This window comes from Urocitellus parryii, chromosome X (genome assembly GCF_045843805.1).
Source record: "Urocitellus parryii isolate mUroPar1 chromosome X, mUroPar1.hap1, whole genome shotgun sequence".
Taxonomy (NCBI): domain Eukaryota; kingdom Metazoa; phylum Chordata; class Mammalia; order Rodentia; family Sciuridae; genus Urocitellus; species Urocitellus parryii.
The window spans coordinates 102275360-102295195 of record NC_135547.1 but is presented as its reverse complement, the minus strand read 5'-3'; the positions used below and the strand labels follow the sequence as shown (position 1 = coordinate 102295195).

The following is a 19836-nucleotide window of genomic DNA, read 5'->3' as shown; positions in this document are numbered from 1 at the left end:
GTAAGGCAATGCAAGAAGATTCAGAGGATAAATGATTGGGTTGTGAGAGTCTTAACCCAATTAGTGAATTAATCCCTTGATGTGATTAACCAAGTGGCTGGAGATGTGGCTGGAGGAGGTGGGTGTTGGGAGGCATGGCTTCAGGGTATATATTTTGTATCTGGTGAGTAGAGTGTCTCTGCTTTCTGATCATCATGTGAGCTGCTTCCCCCTGCCACACTCATTCTGCCATGATATTCAGCCTTACCTAGAGCCCTGGGGAGTGGAGCTGGCTGTATATGGACTGAGACCTCTGAAATCATGAGCCCCCAAATAAACTTTTCCTCCTCTACAATTGTTCTGGTGGGATCTTTTAGTCACTGCAGCAAAAAAGCTGACTAAAGCAATAATAAATGTAGAAATCCTAATATATGGAGGTTATGAGGCCATTATGGACCCTCAGAAATTACCTTGTGCTATGTTTGAGAGTATGTGTGGACATGCACATTTAATATTTTGGGAGGCAAGCTCAAATATTATGAAATATTCAGTTTATAAAGCTTTTCTGTTCAAAACTAGAGAAAATCCTTTAGGACTCCATCTACTGATATCCTCTATCCCCTGTTTACCCTTAGCAGTGGTTCATAAAGCAGACTCTCATAGGGTCAGAGTTCCAATGAACATACTTTGAAAGCCTTTGATCTAGTTCAACCTCTATGTTTCAGAGAGATTAAATATCCAGAACATATATCTAAGATATTAGATGATAAGATATTTCATTCAACAAATATTTATTGAGAGTTTACTATGTACAGGTGATGTTCAGGAACCAGAGATAAAGCAGTGAACACAGTAGAGAAGGCTTTCGCCTTTTGAGAACTTTGATAAAAAAAGGTATTTCCAGGGTTCATCTTTGAGTCATATACTTTGGCATTTTCAGTATCAGTTTCTACTCTTCTGTGGTTTAGTATCACTCCATCTATGTCACTAGCCAATGAATTTTATTGACAGTAACCATAGAGAGAGAAATTTGATTAGCCATATGAGGACTCACCCAATTTTGACTTTGGGAATATTATTTCAATAAAAAGGCTTTGCTACTCTGGTTTTCAAGCCAAAATGCTATCTCATAAATTATTAGTGCTGTCTTGACATCTTAGATGTCTATATTTATCAATTGTCTCCATAATTTTCAGTCACTTATTTCTACCTACATAATTTCTGATTAACAATTTTTATATGATATTCTTTCATTCTTTGATTATTTTTTTTCTTCTAACACTTGAAGGTTTTAGTATAAGTCACTCTCTATGTTTTATTTTTAGGAAAATAAAATTGTTTTGCAATTTTATTTCATAAGCACATTTATATTTTCATACATAGATTCAAAAGGCATCTATTGATTGATTAGCTTATTAAATTATTTTCACATGGGGCTGGGGATGTGGCTCCAGCGGTAACACGCTCGCCTGGCATGCATGCGGCCAGGGTTCGATCCTCCAGCACCACATACAAACAAAGATGTTGTGTCCGCCAATAACAAATAAATAAATAAATATTTAAAAAAATTATTTTCACTTGACAGTCTTATAGGCTATGGGACAAATTGTTTCAGTTAAAACAATTCTCATAACACCTTGTTTTTATTATTATTATTAGTAGTAGTATTCTTATTATTTACAAAAAAACTCATATCTTTTTTCCCTTCCTTGCTTTCAAATGAGTTTAGGAATTAACACTTAGATGTTTGCATTTTAGCTAGGACTGGCTAAACTAACAAACTTCCAAGCAACCTTGAATAATCAACAGATTTAAAATAGGCAGAACATAGAATTAAAAATCCTTACATGTCAACTCTAAACTATAGTTTAAGAATTATCCTAAATGTATTTATAAGAAAAATTTTAATGAGGCACGCAGATCAAACAAACTAATAAACGAGGTGTGCAGAACTGAAAGTGAACACACCAGAAAAAAGCCATAAGGTATTACCATGAGCTCAATTTTGTTAAAAAGTGCCAGAGAAACTCCTGCCAGCAATAGGGATACAGCTGCAAGAAATCTCTCCAAAACAATTCCTCAGAATTCTGGGGAAAGTTTACCTTGATGTGTTTGAACTAAATTCTGCCCAAGCTATCTTTAGGATCTATTTTTGTAAGAGGCTTATCTAGTGGGCCAGAACAAGAATTGGTGCTCAGGAAATATTTTGGGTCAATAATATACTGCTTATGGGGATTCCTTCCCAGAGAGTCACCAATGAACTGAACATCGCCTTTCATATGTTTCAAAAACCCCCAAACATTAAGGGGTGTGGGGCAGCTCAGAGTATAATGAGATTGATCACTCCCTTCTGTGTACCTCTGGGTTTAGCTGCTAGAGTTCCCCAACCCAGTTCTTCTGAGGTGGTTCCCTCTAAAATCACATCACATCATGGGTGTGTTACCATGAAAGCTCTGTCAAGACTTTTTATTCACCTAGAGGTGCCCAGATTGAGCCAGAGGGAGCATTTGTCTGTTTTCTTCGGAGGCCAAAAGATCTTCATATAGAAAAATTTCAAATGGATAATGCCACAGCCACCAAATATCTTAGTCTATCAAGTCAATTATCACAAACACAAACTAATAAAACAGAGACTAACAAACACACTAATAAGCAAAAGGATACATAAAACAATGAACAATTACATTAAACCAGAGTGCATTTTCAGACCAGACCAGATCAGTCCAAGTGACTGAACTATTCCATGAGTCCCCAAAAGATTATTTCACCCTGCTTGTAGAACTAATTGTCTGTGTTAGCCAGCTTTTTGTTACTAATAAAATACCTAAGAAAATCAGCTTTGAGGAGGAAACATTTATTTTGTCTCACAGTTTCAGAGGTTTCAATCCATGTCTTCTTGGCTCTGTTGTTTCTGGACCTGTGATGAGATAGTACATCCTGGTGAAAGGGCATGGCAGAACAAATCTTCTCACATAATGGTGATAGCCAGGAGGGAGGGGGAGAGGGAATGGGGGGGGGAGTGAGAGAGGGAGGGATAGGGGGAGAAAGAAAGAAAGGAAGAGACTAAGGACTAGATACTAGATAATCCCTTCCAGGGCATGGCCCCTGTGACCTACTACCTCCAACTAGGACCCGCCTCTTACAGTTTCCACCATATCTCAATAGTCCATACAATTATGAATCTGTCAATGGATTAATCCACTGATGAGGTTAGAGCCCTCCTAATCCAAGAAATTCTCAAAAGTCTCACTTCAAAACATTGCTGCATTAGGGACTAAGCCTTCAGCATATGAGTCTTTGGGGGAACATTCCATATCTAACCTATAACAACACCCAAAACTCAAAACCAAGCTGGCACAGTGGCACATGCCTGTAATCCCAGTTATATGGGAGGCTAAGGCAAAAGGATCATAAGTTCAAAGCCAGCCTCAGTGAGGCCTTAACCAACTTACTGAGACTGTCTCAAAATAAAAAGTAAAGGGGCTGGGAATGTGGCTCAGTGGTTAAGTGCCCCTGAGTTCAATCCCTGCTACTAAAAAAAAAAAAAAAAAAAAAAAAAAAAAAGTCAAAACCAGAGTTGTAGTTTATGCCCCTAAACCAGAAAGGCAGTTCAAAGAACAGTTGTCCTAGTAGCATTACCCACCCAGAAATGTCTTCTTCCCAGATAAGTTTCTTTCTTTCTTTTTCTTTTTCTTTTTTCTTTTTTTTGGTACTGGGATTGAACTTGACCACTGAGCCACATCCCCAGCCCTATTTTGTATTTTATTTAGAGACAGGGTCTCACTGAGTTGCTTAGTGCCTTGCCTTTGCTGAGGCTGGCTTTGAACCTGCAATCCTCCTGAATCAGCCTCCCGAACCGCTGGGATTACAAGCATGTGCCACCATGCCTGGCTCCTGGATAAGTTTATTTTATTTTTGCAAAAGTAAAGTTGATGCTGAGGGCTGACAGTGGCACAGTGGGAAAACAGATTCAGGAAGCTGATGCTTCCAGATTGGTATCAGTCCAGCTGGCCACTGCAGGTCATAGCCACACTATCAAGGGACCACAAAGTCTAGGACAGGCAGTTAAAGGACTCAAAGTCCTATCTGAGTTTCCAGAAATTGACACTGAGCAGGGAATTACTGACCCATGCACAGAGAAGCCAATACTTGGTACCAGATTTTTGCAAAAAGATTAGACTTTATTGCACAGTCCACCAGCAAAGAGGTCAGGAGCTAAAAAGAAGCTCAAATCTGTCTTCCCAATCAGTTGGTAGGAGGAAAATTTATAAGAGGAAAGAAGGAGCCATAATCCTAGCCACACAGGAGGCTGAGGCAGGAGAATTGTGAGTTGATAATTGCCAGCCTCAGCAATTTAGCAAGGCCCTAAGCAATTTAGCAAGACCCTGTCTCAAAATAAAAAATAAAAATAAAAAAGGCTAGGGATGTGGCTCATTGGTTAAGCCACCCCTGGGTTCAGTCCCTGGTATTTAAAAATAAATATATAAATAAACAAACAAATAAATAAATAAATAAGAAAAAGAAGAAAGAAAAGAGTTGTTTTTTTAATTGGATGGTTAAAGGGGGATGATTTAATGTCCTTTATGCAGGTGTAAATGGTCATCTTGCCTACTCCCACATTTCATGATTCTTTCCAGGGGGGAGTTATCATGTTGTATTGGGGGGTATTTTAAGCTTGTACCATCAGAAGGTCATGGACATAATGAGATGGCTCATCAGGTTGCACATGTCAGTTCTTACAAAGCAGGTTCCAAACTATCCTTGAGAGGATCTGGAGGCTTTTCCTGAAAAACAATTTGAGCACTTTGCTATTTTGGGTATTTCCAGGTCTTACCCAATTCCAAAGTCTTCTAAGTAAGCACCTAAGACTACTGAATAATTAGAGTAAGCCTTTTGAGTAAAACTACTAAGTTTTTGTGTATTGCTATTCCATTATTCTATGCTATATAAAATAATAAGTCACAGTGCCATTTATTCTTAAGTTAATAAATTAGGTCAATTTAAGTCCCCTAGAAATGAAGCTTGAAGCAAGAATTAGGTCATGATGTTTTTCTTGGATGGGGAAAACCCAGGGCACTGAGAGTAGAAAAATAAGAGAAACAGGAAGGGAAAAAACAGAAAATACAAAATGCTTGATACATGAGCTGTTACCATTATGTCCATGACTTACTTCCATGATTATAGACAACAGGTCTCTCAGGATGCATCCCTAGAAAAGCCATATGAAAAGTGCTCCTGAGCAATCAATATGAGAAAGGGAGGAAAATAATCTTATCAACATGTTTATGTCCTGCTTCTATTCCTTTTGCCACATTTTACTCCATGAGGAGTTAATAAATTGCTCTAGCCTTCAAGGTGGCACTTCCTGGCCCATGGAGTGTCAAGTTCCATGACTTACCATGGTAAAAGGAGCCTGAAACTGCATATGGGGCTGATTTTTCTGACTGTAAAGTGGCAGCCAAGGCTTGTTTTTGTAACTTCTGATGCAAGATATAGGTCATCTCCAGGTAGAGGAACATGGAAATAGGACAAGTGACTGAGGCTGCTAGAATCAAGGGGATCTGAGAAAACCCATAAAATGTATCCTGTCCATGCAAAATAATGACTATGCTTTAATGGAAAATAAGAGAATAATATTCTGAGCCAAATATGAGTGATTTAGGCCTGGAAACACAAATTGAAGTTGCTTTGAAAGAGTGTTCTAGAAGGTGTTACATGAACTTTTTAGCCACAGACCAAAGATGTTATGAATCAATACATTACACAAATACATTGGTAAGTGGGCAACACAACAAGATGGAACAATCTTTTCTATAGGTTTCAAATGTTATAACATTCTTAGCTTTAGGGTTGGTGGAGGCTAGAGTTGGTTATACTTAGTGATAAATTCCAAGAGTTTTACAGATATAGAGGTTGAAAGCAAATGCCTATTAAAGGGAGTTAGAGAGCCCAAGGTAATTTTGACTCCTGGCCTACAACATTCCATCTCTCCACAATCACAATGTTCTAGTCAGCCCAGTTCATTCTATAGCATCTTTAATATAGATGAGGCTGCTTTAGAGAACTTCAGTTCACAGCCCTTTACAGTAATATTTTCTTATTGTTAATATTTTAAAGAAGTCCGCTAGGTACACTTTCAGTAGCATTGAATATAGAAAATTTCCAATTTCTTTCCCTTCCTGCTGCCATCCCTATTGAGAAGTTCCATCCCAATCCCCAAGTCAATTTTCATCTCAGGAGTGGAATCTGAAGCCTGATATGTGCTTAGTACCAGCCTTGTGTCATACTTGAGGGTTGTGCATACCAATCTGATGCTAGGTCTTATAGCCCTGGCTCCCCTTTTACATGACTTCATCCTTATAATGCATCATTCTCTGTCTTATTTCTCAGCATCCTGGAATAAGTTTCTACTTTATTTCTTAAATCCTGGTTTGTTCCTGCCAGGCTCCTTCTCAGATTTTGGTTTATTATTCCTGCCAAACCTAGGCCCCCTCAAACTCAATTTGAAATCCTAGGTCTTTCTTAACTATGAAACTGGCTTGACATCAGCTGTTTCTATTTTCTCTTTTCTCTATGCCACTGCCTGATTATATGCTTACTTCCTACTTTTGATTATCCCAGTGATAACTGATAAGTTTCTCTCTTGGTTGCCTTCCCATATCTGAGAAAGGATAAAAGGAAATTTTTCCCTTTGCCCTCTCCAGGTTCATTGGAATAAATTGATAAATATTATGAAGAGGAAAAGGCATACAAATTTATTAGCATGCAAATAGGGAAAAAAAAACCACAGGAGTATGATTACCCACTCCCTTAATATTGTTCACAAATTTCTATATCCCTTTTCTATTGGGGAAGAAAAGAATGGGGAATGAATAGTCCTAAAGACAGAGATGAGCTTGTAAAAGATTATCTTTAGAATTTGAATGAGCCTAAGAGATAGATATTACCTTATAATAGAAGTCCATCCAGCTCCAGGTGTGGTTATATTTGTCTTCTTTTCTGAGTCAGAAAATGGGATTTCAGTGTGGGGTGGAAGGAAATTGTGTTCCCTTAATGCAAATGAGAATTCCAGAGAAAGCTCTTCCCTGCTTTTGGAATGAGAGGAGCAAAAGTGCTTTTAAGGCCTTTTTATTTTCTTTAGCTCAAGTTGCTCAACATGCTAAAAAAGCATCCTATTCTGGTAGTATTATTCTTTGAGCCCCAACATCTGTCCTCTCACGTTCAGAGTCTATAGCTTATTCAGTTGCCAGTCTACATCATGTTCTAACATTTGGATTTTCTACCCACTCCAGGCTGTTACTTCATACCATGCCATCAGTAAGACAATATTGTGTCTTGTATTATTAAAATAATACATCTTTAGACAAATAATTTAATATAACAATTTAAACATGATTTTTTTTTTTTTTTGGTACTAGGGATGGAACTCAGGGGCATTTGCCCACTGAGCCACATCCCCAGCCCTATTTTGTATTTTATTTACAGACAGGGTCTCACTGAGTTGCTTAGTGCCTCGCTGTTGCTAAGGTGGGTTTTGAACTTGCAGTCCTGCCTCAGCCTCCTGAGCCTCTGGGATTACAGGCGTGCCATAATTGTTATTTCTAAGACCGAATATATTCTTTATCATTTTAGTTTTAATATAATATATTTTCAGTCTGATAAATAACTCATTTTAACTTTTTTTTTTCATTTTTAATCTCTGGACACAGAGCCCACAAGTAAAAGAAATGTGAACTTGAAAATAGTTTATCTTTCTATTAGGTCTTCAACAGTGAACATATGCTCTGCAATAATACATTTAGAGAAGCATTTAATCAGAAATTTTATAAGCCTTTTCCCCTAGTTTAAGTCCTAGAGAACATACTGTTTATTGGCTTGCTTACAGCTCATTCAAACTAATTTGCACACTTAGTAAATCAATCAGCAAGAACTTACAAACCAACTCTGTTCAAAAAAGAGTTGATTTTTAATACAAGACAATTAGAGAAAGTTTATGGTATTCAGAAATGAAAATGCAAAGCACAAAGTTAATTTGCTGTCAGCAATCCCTTGCTTCTATCCCCATGGAGGGGTTAATTAGAAAGTGAAATCCTATTTCAGTTCTTTTCTTTTGGAAATTTTGTCTTCTTAGAAAATTATATATGAAAAAACCCCACAACTTTAACTGAATGCTGGCATGCTAGCACTCCTTGATAGGCTCTCTCTTAATTTTCCATTAAATGATCCATGAATACATTCAGAAATTCAAATATTAAACAGCAATGGAAAGGAAAGATAGCAGCCAGCTATTTATATGAATCCTATGAGGAATTCCCCCTAATTACTAAGCTGATGTGGCCAGATTGAAAAACACATTTAATGGCCTCTGTCAACTCAAGCCCAATTAAAACATAATTTAGGTATAAAGAGGAAACAGTCTACCCCATGATCATCTTTTTCCTCAAAAATGTATTATTTGCACCTACTAGAAAGTCAAGAATCTGCCTCCTAATTGCATACCTCCTAGCACATAGTAGGTGTTTAAAATGTTTTTTTTTCTAATGAATGAATGTGGAATGAGTCTTGCTTTGTGTATTACTGTGGCACTCTATTGACGTTTCTCTTTTGCATTCCTCCTGAGGAAACAAACCCCCCTGGACTCAATAAGTACAACCATTAGGGGGAAAATGTAGAGGAATATTATCCTATCAAGGCTGTACAGTCTTTGACTTGTAGACCTGGTAGTGATGGTGGTGGCAGAGATAGGAAGCATTCAAGTGAGTTATGGTGCATGTTTTTGGTAGAAATAAAGTTGTCAATTAACCAGAAGATAAAGAGATTTTCCATGGTGGAAATTTTCCTCTGAATTATTAGAAAATTGCAATTGGATATATCTGATCTACATTTAATAGATGGATACTTGTTAGATGGAGGAAATTGGTCCAAGGGATGTACATTCAACTATCTCCACATTTATGTCTAAGAGATTACTGGAAAATGAAAGGAGAATAAGACATGTAGGAGTGAACATTTAGGAATGACAAATCTCTATTTCTAGGAGCAAAAGAGAAAAGAAGTGGCAGAAATATTTTTAGGATGTCAGAAGACAATAGATTGACACCTAAATTCATACAGATAAGGTTGTATAGTGAGATAATAGAATAGCAAAGACAAGAGAAATTCTGAGAAGTAATAGGAGGAAAAGAACAGACCATTTTGCAAAGGAACAAAAATTATGCTGCAGCCAGAATTACCAACAGTAACATTAGAAACCAAAAGATTGTATATCTATGGTGCTGATGCAAATGAACTGTCAGTATAGCATTTTATATTCTAGTAAAATATCATTCAAGAGTCAGGATGAAACCTAACCATTGCAACCTAACAAAGAAATTGAGACAACTTAAAACTCGAAGTAATTTGCTAGCAACAAATTTAAGATCTACTTATAGTTAAATTAAATTGAATTCAGAGTAGTTTAGAATCTAAGCACATTAGTTAATAAAATAATCAGTAAATGTGGATAAATCCCATGAGCACTGACTATAGAATGAATAATTCAGTTGTTATAAAAATGAACTAAACTCAATTACTAGACAACTATATAAGGAAGGATTTATTGTCATTATAGACATGTAAGGTTCTTAGATTTGGGGCAGCCAGGGTTGAACTATTTTAAAATATTTTTAAATGAAGTATGAATATTGAAATTTGGGATAACCCAAAACTATGAGATAAAATGCATAATTTTTAAACCTTAGTGGCATAAAAGGAAATAAAGAAAACTTGATGAATCTAATAAAAACATGGGGGGCTGGGGTTGTGGCTCAGTGGTAGAGTTCTTGCTTAGCATATGTAAGGCACTGAGTTCGATTCTCAGCACCATATATAAATAAATAAATGAAATAAAAGTCCATCAACAACTAAATTTTTTTTAAAATATGGGAACACAGATGAAGTAGGGAAAGGATATGGTAAAGAGAGACACAAAATAAGATGCTATAGTAAACATGTATTGTCCCTGCACAAAAGGTTCCATTTGTTTGCTTACTGCATGATGGAATCCAATTAGTCCAAAGGCAAGGCAGTGGCAGGGAAAGAACTTTATGATTAGTAAACTAATCATAAATTGGACAGACTATATCTTAAGGATCATCTTAGCTAACAACTCCAATCTAAGAGCTTATATAGGAAAATTAAGGAAGTATACTTTTAGCCACAAATAGGTGGATACTATAGTAATCATTAATCCAGCAGTGGTCCATATCTTTCATGCACATTCTAATGATGTCTAAAAGTCACCAGATGTTCTGAGTTCTGTAAATCTAAAGAAAGATTACAGATTATAACATCTCATCACCAATGTTTCTCAAAACCTTTTTCCACCAATTGTAGCTTACTGTAACAATTAATACTTTCATTTATATGTGACTTTCCTTTAGAATTTAGGATATGGGGAAAAGATTTTTTTTAAAAAAGGAAAAAAGCCAGTTTGTAAAGGATAAATTGCAAAGGACAAGTTAACCCATTAGGCAACTTCAATATCATTAATCACAATAAATATAGACAGACTAAAATATAAAAGTTTATATTTTCACAATGGAAAATAGAGCTTTATACAATTCATAAAATTACCTGGTAAAATATCCAGAAATTTATGTCAGTTATTTATTAATCAAAATATAGCTGGAATTGATACATTAATATTAGAATAAACAGGGCTGGAGATGTGGCTCAGCGGTAGCGCGCTCGCCTGGCATGCGTGCGGCCCGGGTTCGATCCTCAGCACCACATACCAACAAAGATGTTGTGTCTGCCGAGAACTAAAAAATAAATATTAAAAAAAAAAATCTCCTATCCTGGGATATTTAAAAAAAAATATTAGAATAAACACACATTTAGGCAAATAAATGCATTACTTAATTAAAAAGGGAAAATCCAACCTAGAAAACAGTTGGGAACTTATTTCCATCTAATCACATATACTCAAAATATATAAATTAAAGCAACAAATATAAAAGAGGAAATGAAGAAATTCTCAATGACAGTGGGAGAACGTATTATACTTATTTCAATAATTGATAGATCAAGCAGACAGAAAATTAGTGAAGCCCTACTAGATTTGAACAACAAATTTAATAAGATTAGGCTTTTCTATATTTATTAAGTCTTACTTGGCTATGCTGAAATAACTGACAATCCTTACCATTTATGTACTACAACATTTTGACATTTCTCTGTGGCCTTTTTTTTCTTAAGCTTTAAGAAACCTGGGAGAATGTGTAGTTGTAATTTTCAGCAAAGTCAAACAGGGAACTGCATACCAGTTTTCCCTGCTTATGTACACTTAACAAACTTTATGGGGAGGCATTTCCAGTATTCTTGCCATTGGGGATTTGTCAGTTAAAAAGTGTCACATTCGGGTTGGGGATATAGCTCAGTTGGTAGACTGCTTACTTCTCATGAACAAGGAATTGGGTTCAATCCCCAGAACCATAAAAAGAAAAAAAAAGTGTCACATTTGCCAGATGTGGTGGCACATACCTGTAATCCCAGCAGCTTGGGGGACAGAAGGATTAAGAGTTCAAAGCCAGCCTCAATAACTTGATGAGGCCCTATGCAACTCAGTGAGACCTCACCTTATCTCTAAATAAAATAGACAAAAGAGCTACGGGTGTGGTTCAGTGATTAAGTGCCCCTGGGTTTAATCCCTGGCATCAAAAAAAAAAAAAGTGTCACATTTATGCCATTCTCTTTACATCACAAACATAAATACTTAGTTTTCCTTCTTGGATTCTCTCATTTAATTTTATCATCCTTTTTTTCTTATCTCTCTCCCCATCTCTGTCTTTTCACCCCTAACTATTAGTTTAGATTTTTTTTCCCCGTGATAGAAAAGGAAAGTATATATATTTTATATGTCTATATAATATACATGTAGTATTTTTATGTGGTGCAGGGGATTGAACCTAGGGCCTTACTCATGATAAGCAAGGAATCTATTACTGAACTATACCCCCAGCCAAAGTTGACTAACATTTCAAAAATTAAATTAGTTGATAATTAGTATAGGTTTTTATCATTTTAAATTATTGTTATTTTATTCACAAAATGGCTTTTCCTCAGTGGATGATATTAAACTGCATTTTTACCAATGAAAATTTTTTAGAAAATAAATCAAGCATACTGTAAAATTTTTAGTTGTTGGATCCTTTTATTTTCACATGGAGTCTATGATCATATTGTATGCTTTTATTATTAAATGAGGAAACTCAGTAATGAGCAGTTGTTAACATATCATTTGCTTCACTAGAGTATTTGTGAGGCAGATTCTCATGTGCCTTTAATAATATAATAAAGTAATAAAACAGGGAAAATTGTAATGAATGTAGTTTTTAAATATATATATAAAATAGAAAAAAAACTTTCCAGTTGTAGGTCAACCAAAAAAAATCCCTGAAAATATAATCATTCATATATTTATTTATAATTAATATTTTAAAATTTTATATAAGTTAACATATGATGAATATAACTACTGTGTGTATGTATGTGTGGGTGTGTGTGTAGGTGTGTGTGTGTGTGGGGGGGTGTTATACTAGGGAATGAACCCAGCTACACTCTACCACTGAGCTACATTCCCAGCCCTTTTTATATTTTAATTTGGGATAGGGTCTCACCAAATTTTCCAGGCTGGCTCAAACTTGGCAGTCCTCTTGCATCAGCCTCCCCAGTCACTGGGATTATAGGTGTACATTATCCTGCCCAGGAATTATTTACTCTTGTTAGCTCATTTTCTGAAATGAGAGCTTGTGATTATTGTTTGCTAATAATATACCTAAAAGCTTAACTATAGGACAGAATGAGCAATTTACTATATTACTTAATCTCTTCTACATGTTTGATATGTTTTCATATAATCATGGCAAATTAGAACAGGAAAAATAAAAAATGAGTTAATCAAATTGTATTCTTCAAATTCTTCTCAAGTGCTTTGGTTTGCCTATTAGGAATCTACTTCAATTAATGGGAGCTTCAGGCTCTCATTTTGCTTCAACCACATAAACCCCAGCTTCACATATTTTATATGTTGGGATTATGAGTAAAATACAGTTCTCAGTATCTCTAAGTTAAAAAATAGTGTTAGAAAGTTATTGCTCAAATACCACTCATTAATGTAAGCTGATTAAGAATTTCTAAAAAAAAATACTTTGTTTGCCAAGGTCACAAAATGTAAATGAGAGCCTGGAGCCCTGGCAATCCCAGTGACATGGAGCTAAGGCAGGAAGATCATAGTTCAAGGCCATCCTCAGCAATTTAGCAAGACCCTCCAAAACTTAGTGAGACCTTGTCACAAAATAAGAGATGAAGGTTGGGCACAGTGGCGCATTCCTGTAATCCCAGCAGCTCCAGAGGCTGAGGCAGGAGGATTGCAAATTCAAAGCCAGTCTCAGCAAAGGCAAGGTGCTAATTAACTCACTAAGACCTTGTCTCTAAATAAAATACAAAATAGGGCTGGGGATGTGGCTCAGTGGTCAAGTGCTCCTGAGTTCAATCCCTGGTATCCCCTCCAAAATAAAATAAATAAATAAGTAAAAAGTGAAAAGGACTGGGGATGTAGCCCAGAGGTAAAGCACCTCTGCATTCAATCCCTAGTTTCAAAAACAAAAATGTGAGGAACCCAACTAGAAAACAAAATTAATTCTGAGATTGATTTCACCATTTTCATATTACCAGATAGTTTCACATTTGTATTTTCCTTTGCAGTTAAGATAAGGTAGTTAAGCATGCTGGGGAAGTGGCTCAGTAGAGTGTTTGCCTAACATCTGCAAAGCCATGGGTTCAGTACCCAGTACTACAAAAAATTTTTTTAAACATGAGTAAAAGTTTGAGGCTGGGGCTGTAGCTCAGCAGAAGAGCACTTGCCTTGCATTTGTAAGGCACTGGGTTCTATCTTTAGCACCACATAAAAATAAACAAATAAAATAAAGGCATGATGTCCATATACAACTACAAAAAGATACATTGGAGATAACACAGCCTTTTTAACAAATGCTGCCCAGAAAACTGGTCATCCATCTGTAGAAGAATGAAACTAGATCTTTATCTCTCACCCTGCATAAAAATCAACTCAAAATGGATTGGAGACCAGGAATTAAACCAGAAAGTATGCAACTCCTAGGAGAAATGTAGAATCAACACTCCAGATATAGGCATAGACTTTCTCAGTGGGGACCCTAAAGCTCAGGAAATAATGCCAGGAGTTATTAAATGGGACAACATAAAATTGAAAAGCTTCTGCATAGCAAAGGAAACAATTATAAATGTGAAGATAGAACCTACAGAACGGGAGAAAATCTTTGCTAGCTACTCTTCTGACAGAAAGAACTCGAAAAACTTAACAACAAAAAGCCAAATAACCCAGTTAATAGATGGGCAAATGAATTAAACAGGTACTTCTCAAAAGAATAAATACAAATTACCAACAAATATATGAAAAAAAAATTAACATTGCTGGTAATTAGGAAATGCAAAACAAAACTACACTGAAATTTAACCTCACACCAGACAGAATGGTAGTCATGAAGAATACAAACAATAATAAATGCTAAAGAGGATGTGGAGAAAAATAAACAGCTTTATACTATTGGTTGGATTATAAATTAGTACAACTATTATGGAAATAAGTGTGGAGGTTACTCAAAAGGCTAGGCATGGAATCACCATATGACTCAACTACACCAATTTTGGTCTTTATCCTACACAATGAAAGTCATCATACTATAAAGATACATTCATACCCATTTTTATAGCTGAACAATTCACAACAGCCAAACTATGGAACCAGCCTAGGTGTCTATCAACAAATAAATGGATAAATAAAATGTGGTGTGTGTGTGTATACACACACACACACACACACACACACACACACACACACAATGGGGTTTTGTTCAGCCATAAAGAAAAATGAAATTCTGTCATTTTCATGAGAATGGATGGAACTTGAGACAATTATGCTAAATGAAATAAGCCAAACTGAGAAGGTCAAGGGTTGTATGTTTTCTCTCATATGTGGGAGTTAGGAAAAGGAAGGTGATAAGGTTATATCATGAAAATCAAAAAAAGATCAGTACAGGGAAAAGTACCATAGGGGCAGGAGGAGGAGGGAAGTCAACGCTGGGGAGTGATATTGACGAAATTATATTGTTATATTCTGTGCAAGTACGAATATGCAATAACAAATCCCATCATTATGTACACCTGTAATGTACCAATAAAAATGTGGAAAGATGGGCTGGGGCTGTAGCTCAGTGGCAGAGCGCTTGCCTTGCACATGTGAGGCACTGGGTTCAATCCTCAGCACCACACAAAAATAAACAAATAAAATAAAGACATGCTATCCATCTATAACAACAATTTTTTTTAAATGTGGAAAGATACAATGAATCAAAATTTATTCTGCTGTTATATGTACCTAATTAAAATAAATAAATTAATTAATTTAAATTTTTGTTAGATGTGGAAAAAAAGAGAAAAAAATTTGGATGCAGCTCATAAAAGATTAGAGAGCTCATGGACAGAATACCTAACTATGATACACTGATACCTATCCAGTACCACATGGAATAGAAAAGCTGTCCCATATAAGCTCACTCCAAAGAACCAGGAGCAATTAAGTTTGTTGTTCAAACCACAAACTTTGAGGATATTTCTGCAGTGATAGCTGACCAAAAGTGCAGTATTGACTTATTGTCTCAACCATGAACAACTCTAGGAATTGAGCACTGTACATTTTTATGGGTTATTTGCAGATATGTAGATCACACTAATTATTTCCAATAGTGCAAGTTATATAAAATTAAGTATTTTTTCAAGATATTCTTCATACTCATTTATTTTCTTTAGTAACTATAATCTGGTAAATTAAATATATTTGGTTATCTTTAACTATAGAATTGTGGCAACTGCTGCAGTTGTAAATATCACCTGTAAAGAAAGAGTAGCAAAGGTTAGGGGTATAGCTCCCTGTAGAACAGTTGCCTAGCATTTCCAAGGCCCTGGATTTTATCCTTTGCCAAACAAGAAAACAACAAAACCCCCTTATTTTCATTATTTTATGAGATTTTTCAAACATCTTTTCAACTACCCACTGTATTCTCAAATTATTTAACCTTGAGTAATTCACTTGACCCCAGTGAATTTCAGGTGTCTTATTTGAATATTGTAGGTAATATGTATCTTTTCAATATGGTTGTGGGTATCAAATGGGGATATATGGAAAGTTCTCATTTAGTAGGCATTCAGTTAGTGTTGGTTATTCATTTTTAGTATATTAACTCCCATCTCTACTCCCCTTCCCTTTCCATTTGGAAAAAGGGGTAAAATGAAATGAAAAGATAAGGCCCAAATAATCTACACCTGAGTAGGGTAAGGCTGGAAGGGACAGATCCTGCTTGTCCCTAACATCTACAATACCCAATTCAAAATTACAAATGGAAGCCCACATACCACCTGTCTAAATTTTTGAAGTCATAAATCAAATGAACACACTATTAGGTAGAAAACATTTTATTATTTCCCCTTGGCAAAAAGAACTGTATACCAACCTGGAAGACCAAGTTTTTTGAACTTATAATTCTTGGACTCCTCAGAGTTTTGCACTAGAAAATGACAGCACAGGATGGCTGGATCCTGGCCACTTGCACACCCACCCAATTATCTTTCTTCCTGCAACTCAAACATGAAGTGTGATTTTATTTACATACACACACATATAATTATAATGTAATATATATTAATTTGGGGCTAAGCACTGAAAAGCCTTTGAGCAGATTCCTCTCCCCTGATCTGTCCACCAGTGTACAGAGTTGATCCTGATAATACAGCAGCAAGACAGTGGTATCTTTTTAAGCATGGGGCCCTGAGTGAACTTATGGAGCAGACTGTCCTCCAATTTATACAAGATATATTCTCTCATTCATAAATAAACTTGGATGATAAGCCCTGGAGATTTAGGTGTGGTGTATGTCTTCAGTAAAATGTAGTCTATTCTAAGTTGTACCGGGCAATTTAAAAATAATATTACTACTTATCAAAATGAACTTTAGGAATTATGTCATTTAAAATGACTGAACTATTTTAAATTATTTTGACAGCTGCTGATGGATGTGTTTCAGTTCCTTTACGATTTGCTCCTCTCAGTCCTGGCCGCTACCCTTGTAAAATTTTGTTGACATCAAGGTATGATGTACGTCTCTATTGCGTTGAAGGTGTGGTAAATGAAGAATATCCAGAGGCCAAATTTGAGTTCCAGACACCAGCATTTGAACCCCTTGTTCAGAATATTCCAATAGTAAGTGTAAACTTTTTAAAAATAGTTGTCTTCATTTCTGTGTAGAGTTTTAAATTTACCTTTTTTCTCTGAAGATTGTATACTATTACTCTATAAAATTAACTGACAATAAAGAAATTAGCAGGGAAAACATAAATTTATTAACATTCAGGAATAAGAGAACTCTACACAATGTAAAAGATGGAAAAGATAGTTATAGAAGCTAAACAAAAGGATTGGAATTTGGGCTTCTAGGAAGAAGGGAGGCAGTGCTTGACTCAGGTTGAGGTGTGGGGGTGCACAGGGAAGAAGGATTGTCTTAGTATGTAAATAAAGTCTCCCAGGTAACAGCCACTTGTCTTTATTTTTCTGAGCCAGGTGTCAGACTCCCAACCTCTACTTCCTATCAAAAGATCTTTCCTAGGAAGAAATAAGAAAACAGATAGAAAAGCCTCTGCATGCATCTACTGTTTATTTTCTTTATAGATGTAAATTTATTTTATAAAAGGGCAGTCTTTCCGAGTTAATTATGTCTTCAGTTTCTCAGAATAGCTATCATGAAATATTCCGAAGAAATAATCTTCAGGTAGAATATTTTGGGTTTTCATACTCACAACAGCTATCTTAAAATATTCTAAAGAAACAATCTTCAAGGTAGCATATTTTGGGGTTTTATTGAGGTATGACTGCCTCAATAAATATCCCTCAGTTCTCCCAACTTGAATTACTACAGATTAATTTTACTATCTATTGCCAATTATTTCTCCTCATTTATGTTAGAGTTTCTTTCTAAATGTAAATGTTATCACCTGATTGTTGCTGAAAACTTGGTCTTTGTCCCTGATGCTAACCCAATAAGGATGACATGGTTTTGAGATAAAGGAAAAAGAGGTTTCATTGCTTTGCTGGCAAAGGAGAAGCACGGGGACTCCTATCCCAAAGGTTGTGATTCTGCCCATCAGCAGGAACAGGGGGCTTTTATAGGAGTGATTCAAAGGCTGTATTCCACCTGTTCTCTGTTAGAGATGTAATTCACTTGTTAATTTGGGAGACAGTCATTTCTGAGATCTTCTGGTACCATCCCCAAAGTCTGGATTATTTCCTTCCTGTATGGTGAGTGAGATAAATCTGCTTAAAATGGGGAGGAAAGGTAATCCTGTTTCCCCTGAAATTAGGGAGGGGGAGAGATTATGTTGGAGGGGGGGGGGAGGAAGAGAAAGAAACATGTCCATTTTAAACATAAGTTGCAGTGGCAGAGCAGCAAGGGCTATATTCAAAGTATAAAGTGGGCCAATGTTACACGATCAACCACTTTTTGCTTCAAAAATCAACTCTAATATCTTTAACCTATCATTAAATCTCTAACTAAAAACTGTGGCTCCTGGCTTCTCCAAGTTGAATTGTGGAATCTCAGATCACTTTGCTCCAAATTCTGTTGTGATTTTAACATTTGACTAAATGAGTTCATGGATAGAGAAAAAAATGGCTGGCTGCAACTTGGCTACCTATTAGTCAAAGTGACAATCCAGCATTGAAGTAGATAATATAATTGTAAGGAACTTTGGGTTTTCAGCATGATAAATTGGTTTTTGGTTGTTTAATTATTAAAGACATAACAAAAGTCAGATGGAAGCACAAAAATCTGATCTGATGAGATATGTAATCTTTGTTATCTGAGAAATCTAACAGAACACCATTTATTTTCCTTAATTAGGCATAAATTTCTGTCCTCCAACACAATTTTGCCATTTAACAGTAGTAAGTCCAACAAGGAATATGTCTCTAGTATTCAATGATCCTTGGTTAGGCCTATCAGACAATGTTTCTATGTGACAAAAAAAGAACATTCAGTCCTCCTTGTGCCTTTTGTTCACATTTTTGATAGTCATTCTTAACAATATGATTTTCAAATTGTGATTCTTAGGAAATATAACAAAAATACAATATACACTTTTATTAAAAGTGCCAAGAATTCATATATAATTGAACTTCATCAGCATCATCCTTCTGATATTTTTGTACCTCTTTGTTTTATGTTTTAGAATAATAAGACAAAGACTGAATGGAAATGTCAAGTTAACATAGAAGGAGAATGGTTTTATGGACCTCCTATTTTATATGTTGGACCAGGTGAAACCGTGCAATACCCTCTCACATTTAAACCTATTTTGGAATGTGAGATTATGGTATGAATTTACTGATTCTTTTCCCCATTATTTATTTGTACATGTGATATTAGTCTATTTAATTGGTAATAAAACATTTTTCAAACAGTTTGTATTTTCTACAAATTTGATAATTTTTTTGCTTGAAACTTTAATACTTTTATTTAAGGGATAAATATTGTGAAAGTCAAATGCTGTTATCTGTACTTATGTCTGGATTATTTTTACACAACACCATGAACAATGTAAAATCATCACTTCTTTTGTTCTTAGTCATTAAGAAAATTCAGACCTCAGAAAATTTTTTCTTAAGGATATTTTTTTGACAAGGAAGTAAGCATGCATATAATTGCTATATATGAGAATGCCTATATAAAT

General features: G+C 35.6%; 1 protein-coding gene across 1 annotated transcript in view; it reads left to right on the top strand.

The window, feature by feature from the left end:
• Positions 1 to 19836, top strand: part of Cfap47 (cilia and flagella associated protein 47) — a 416223-nt gene that overhangs the window by 251755 nt on the left and 144632 nt on the right. Inside the window, 2 exon segments of the mRNA XM_077793662.1 lie at positions 17109 to 17314; positions 19336 to 19479. Coding sequence (XP_077649788.1) covers positions 17109 to 17314; positions 19336 to 19479 — 350 coding nt within the window.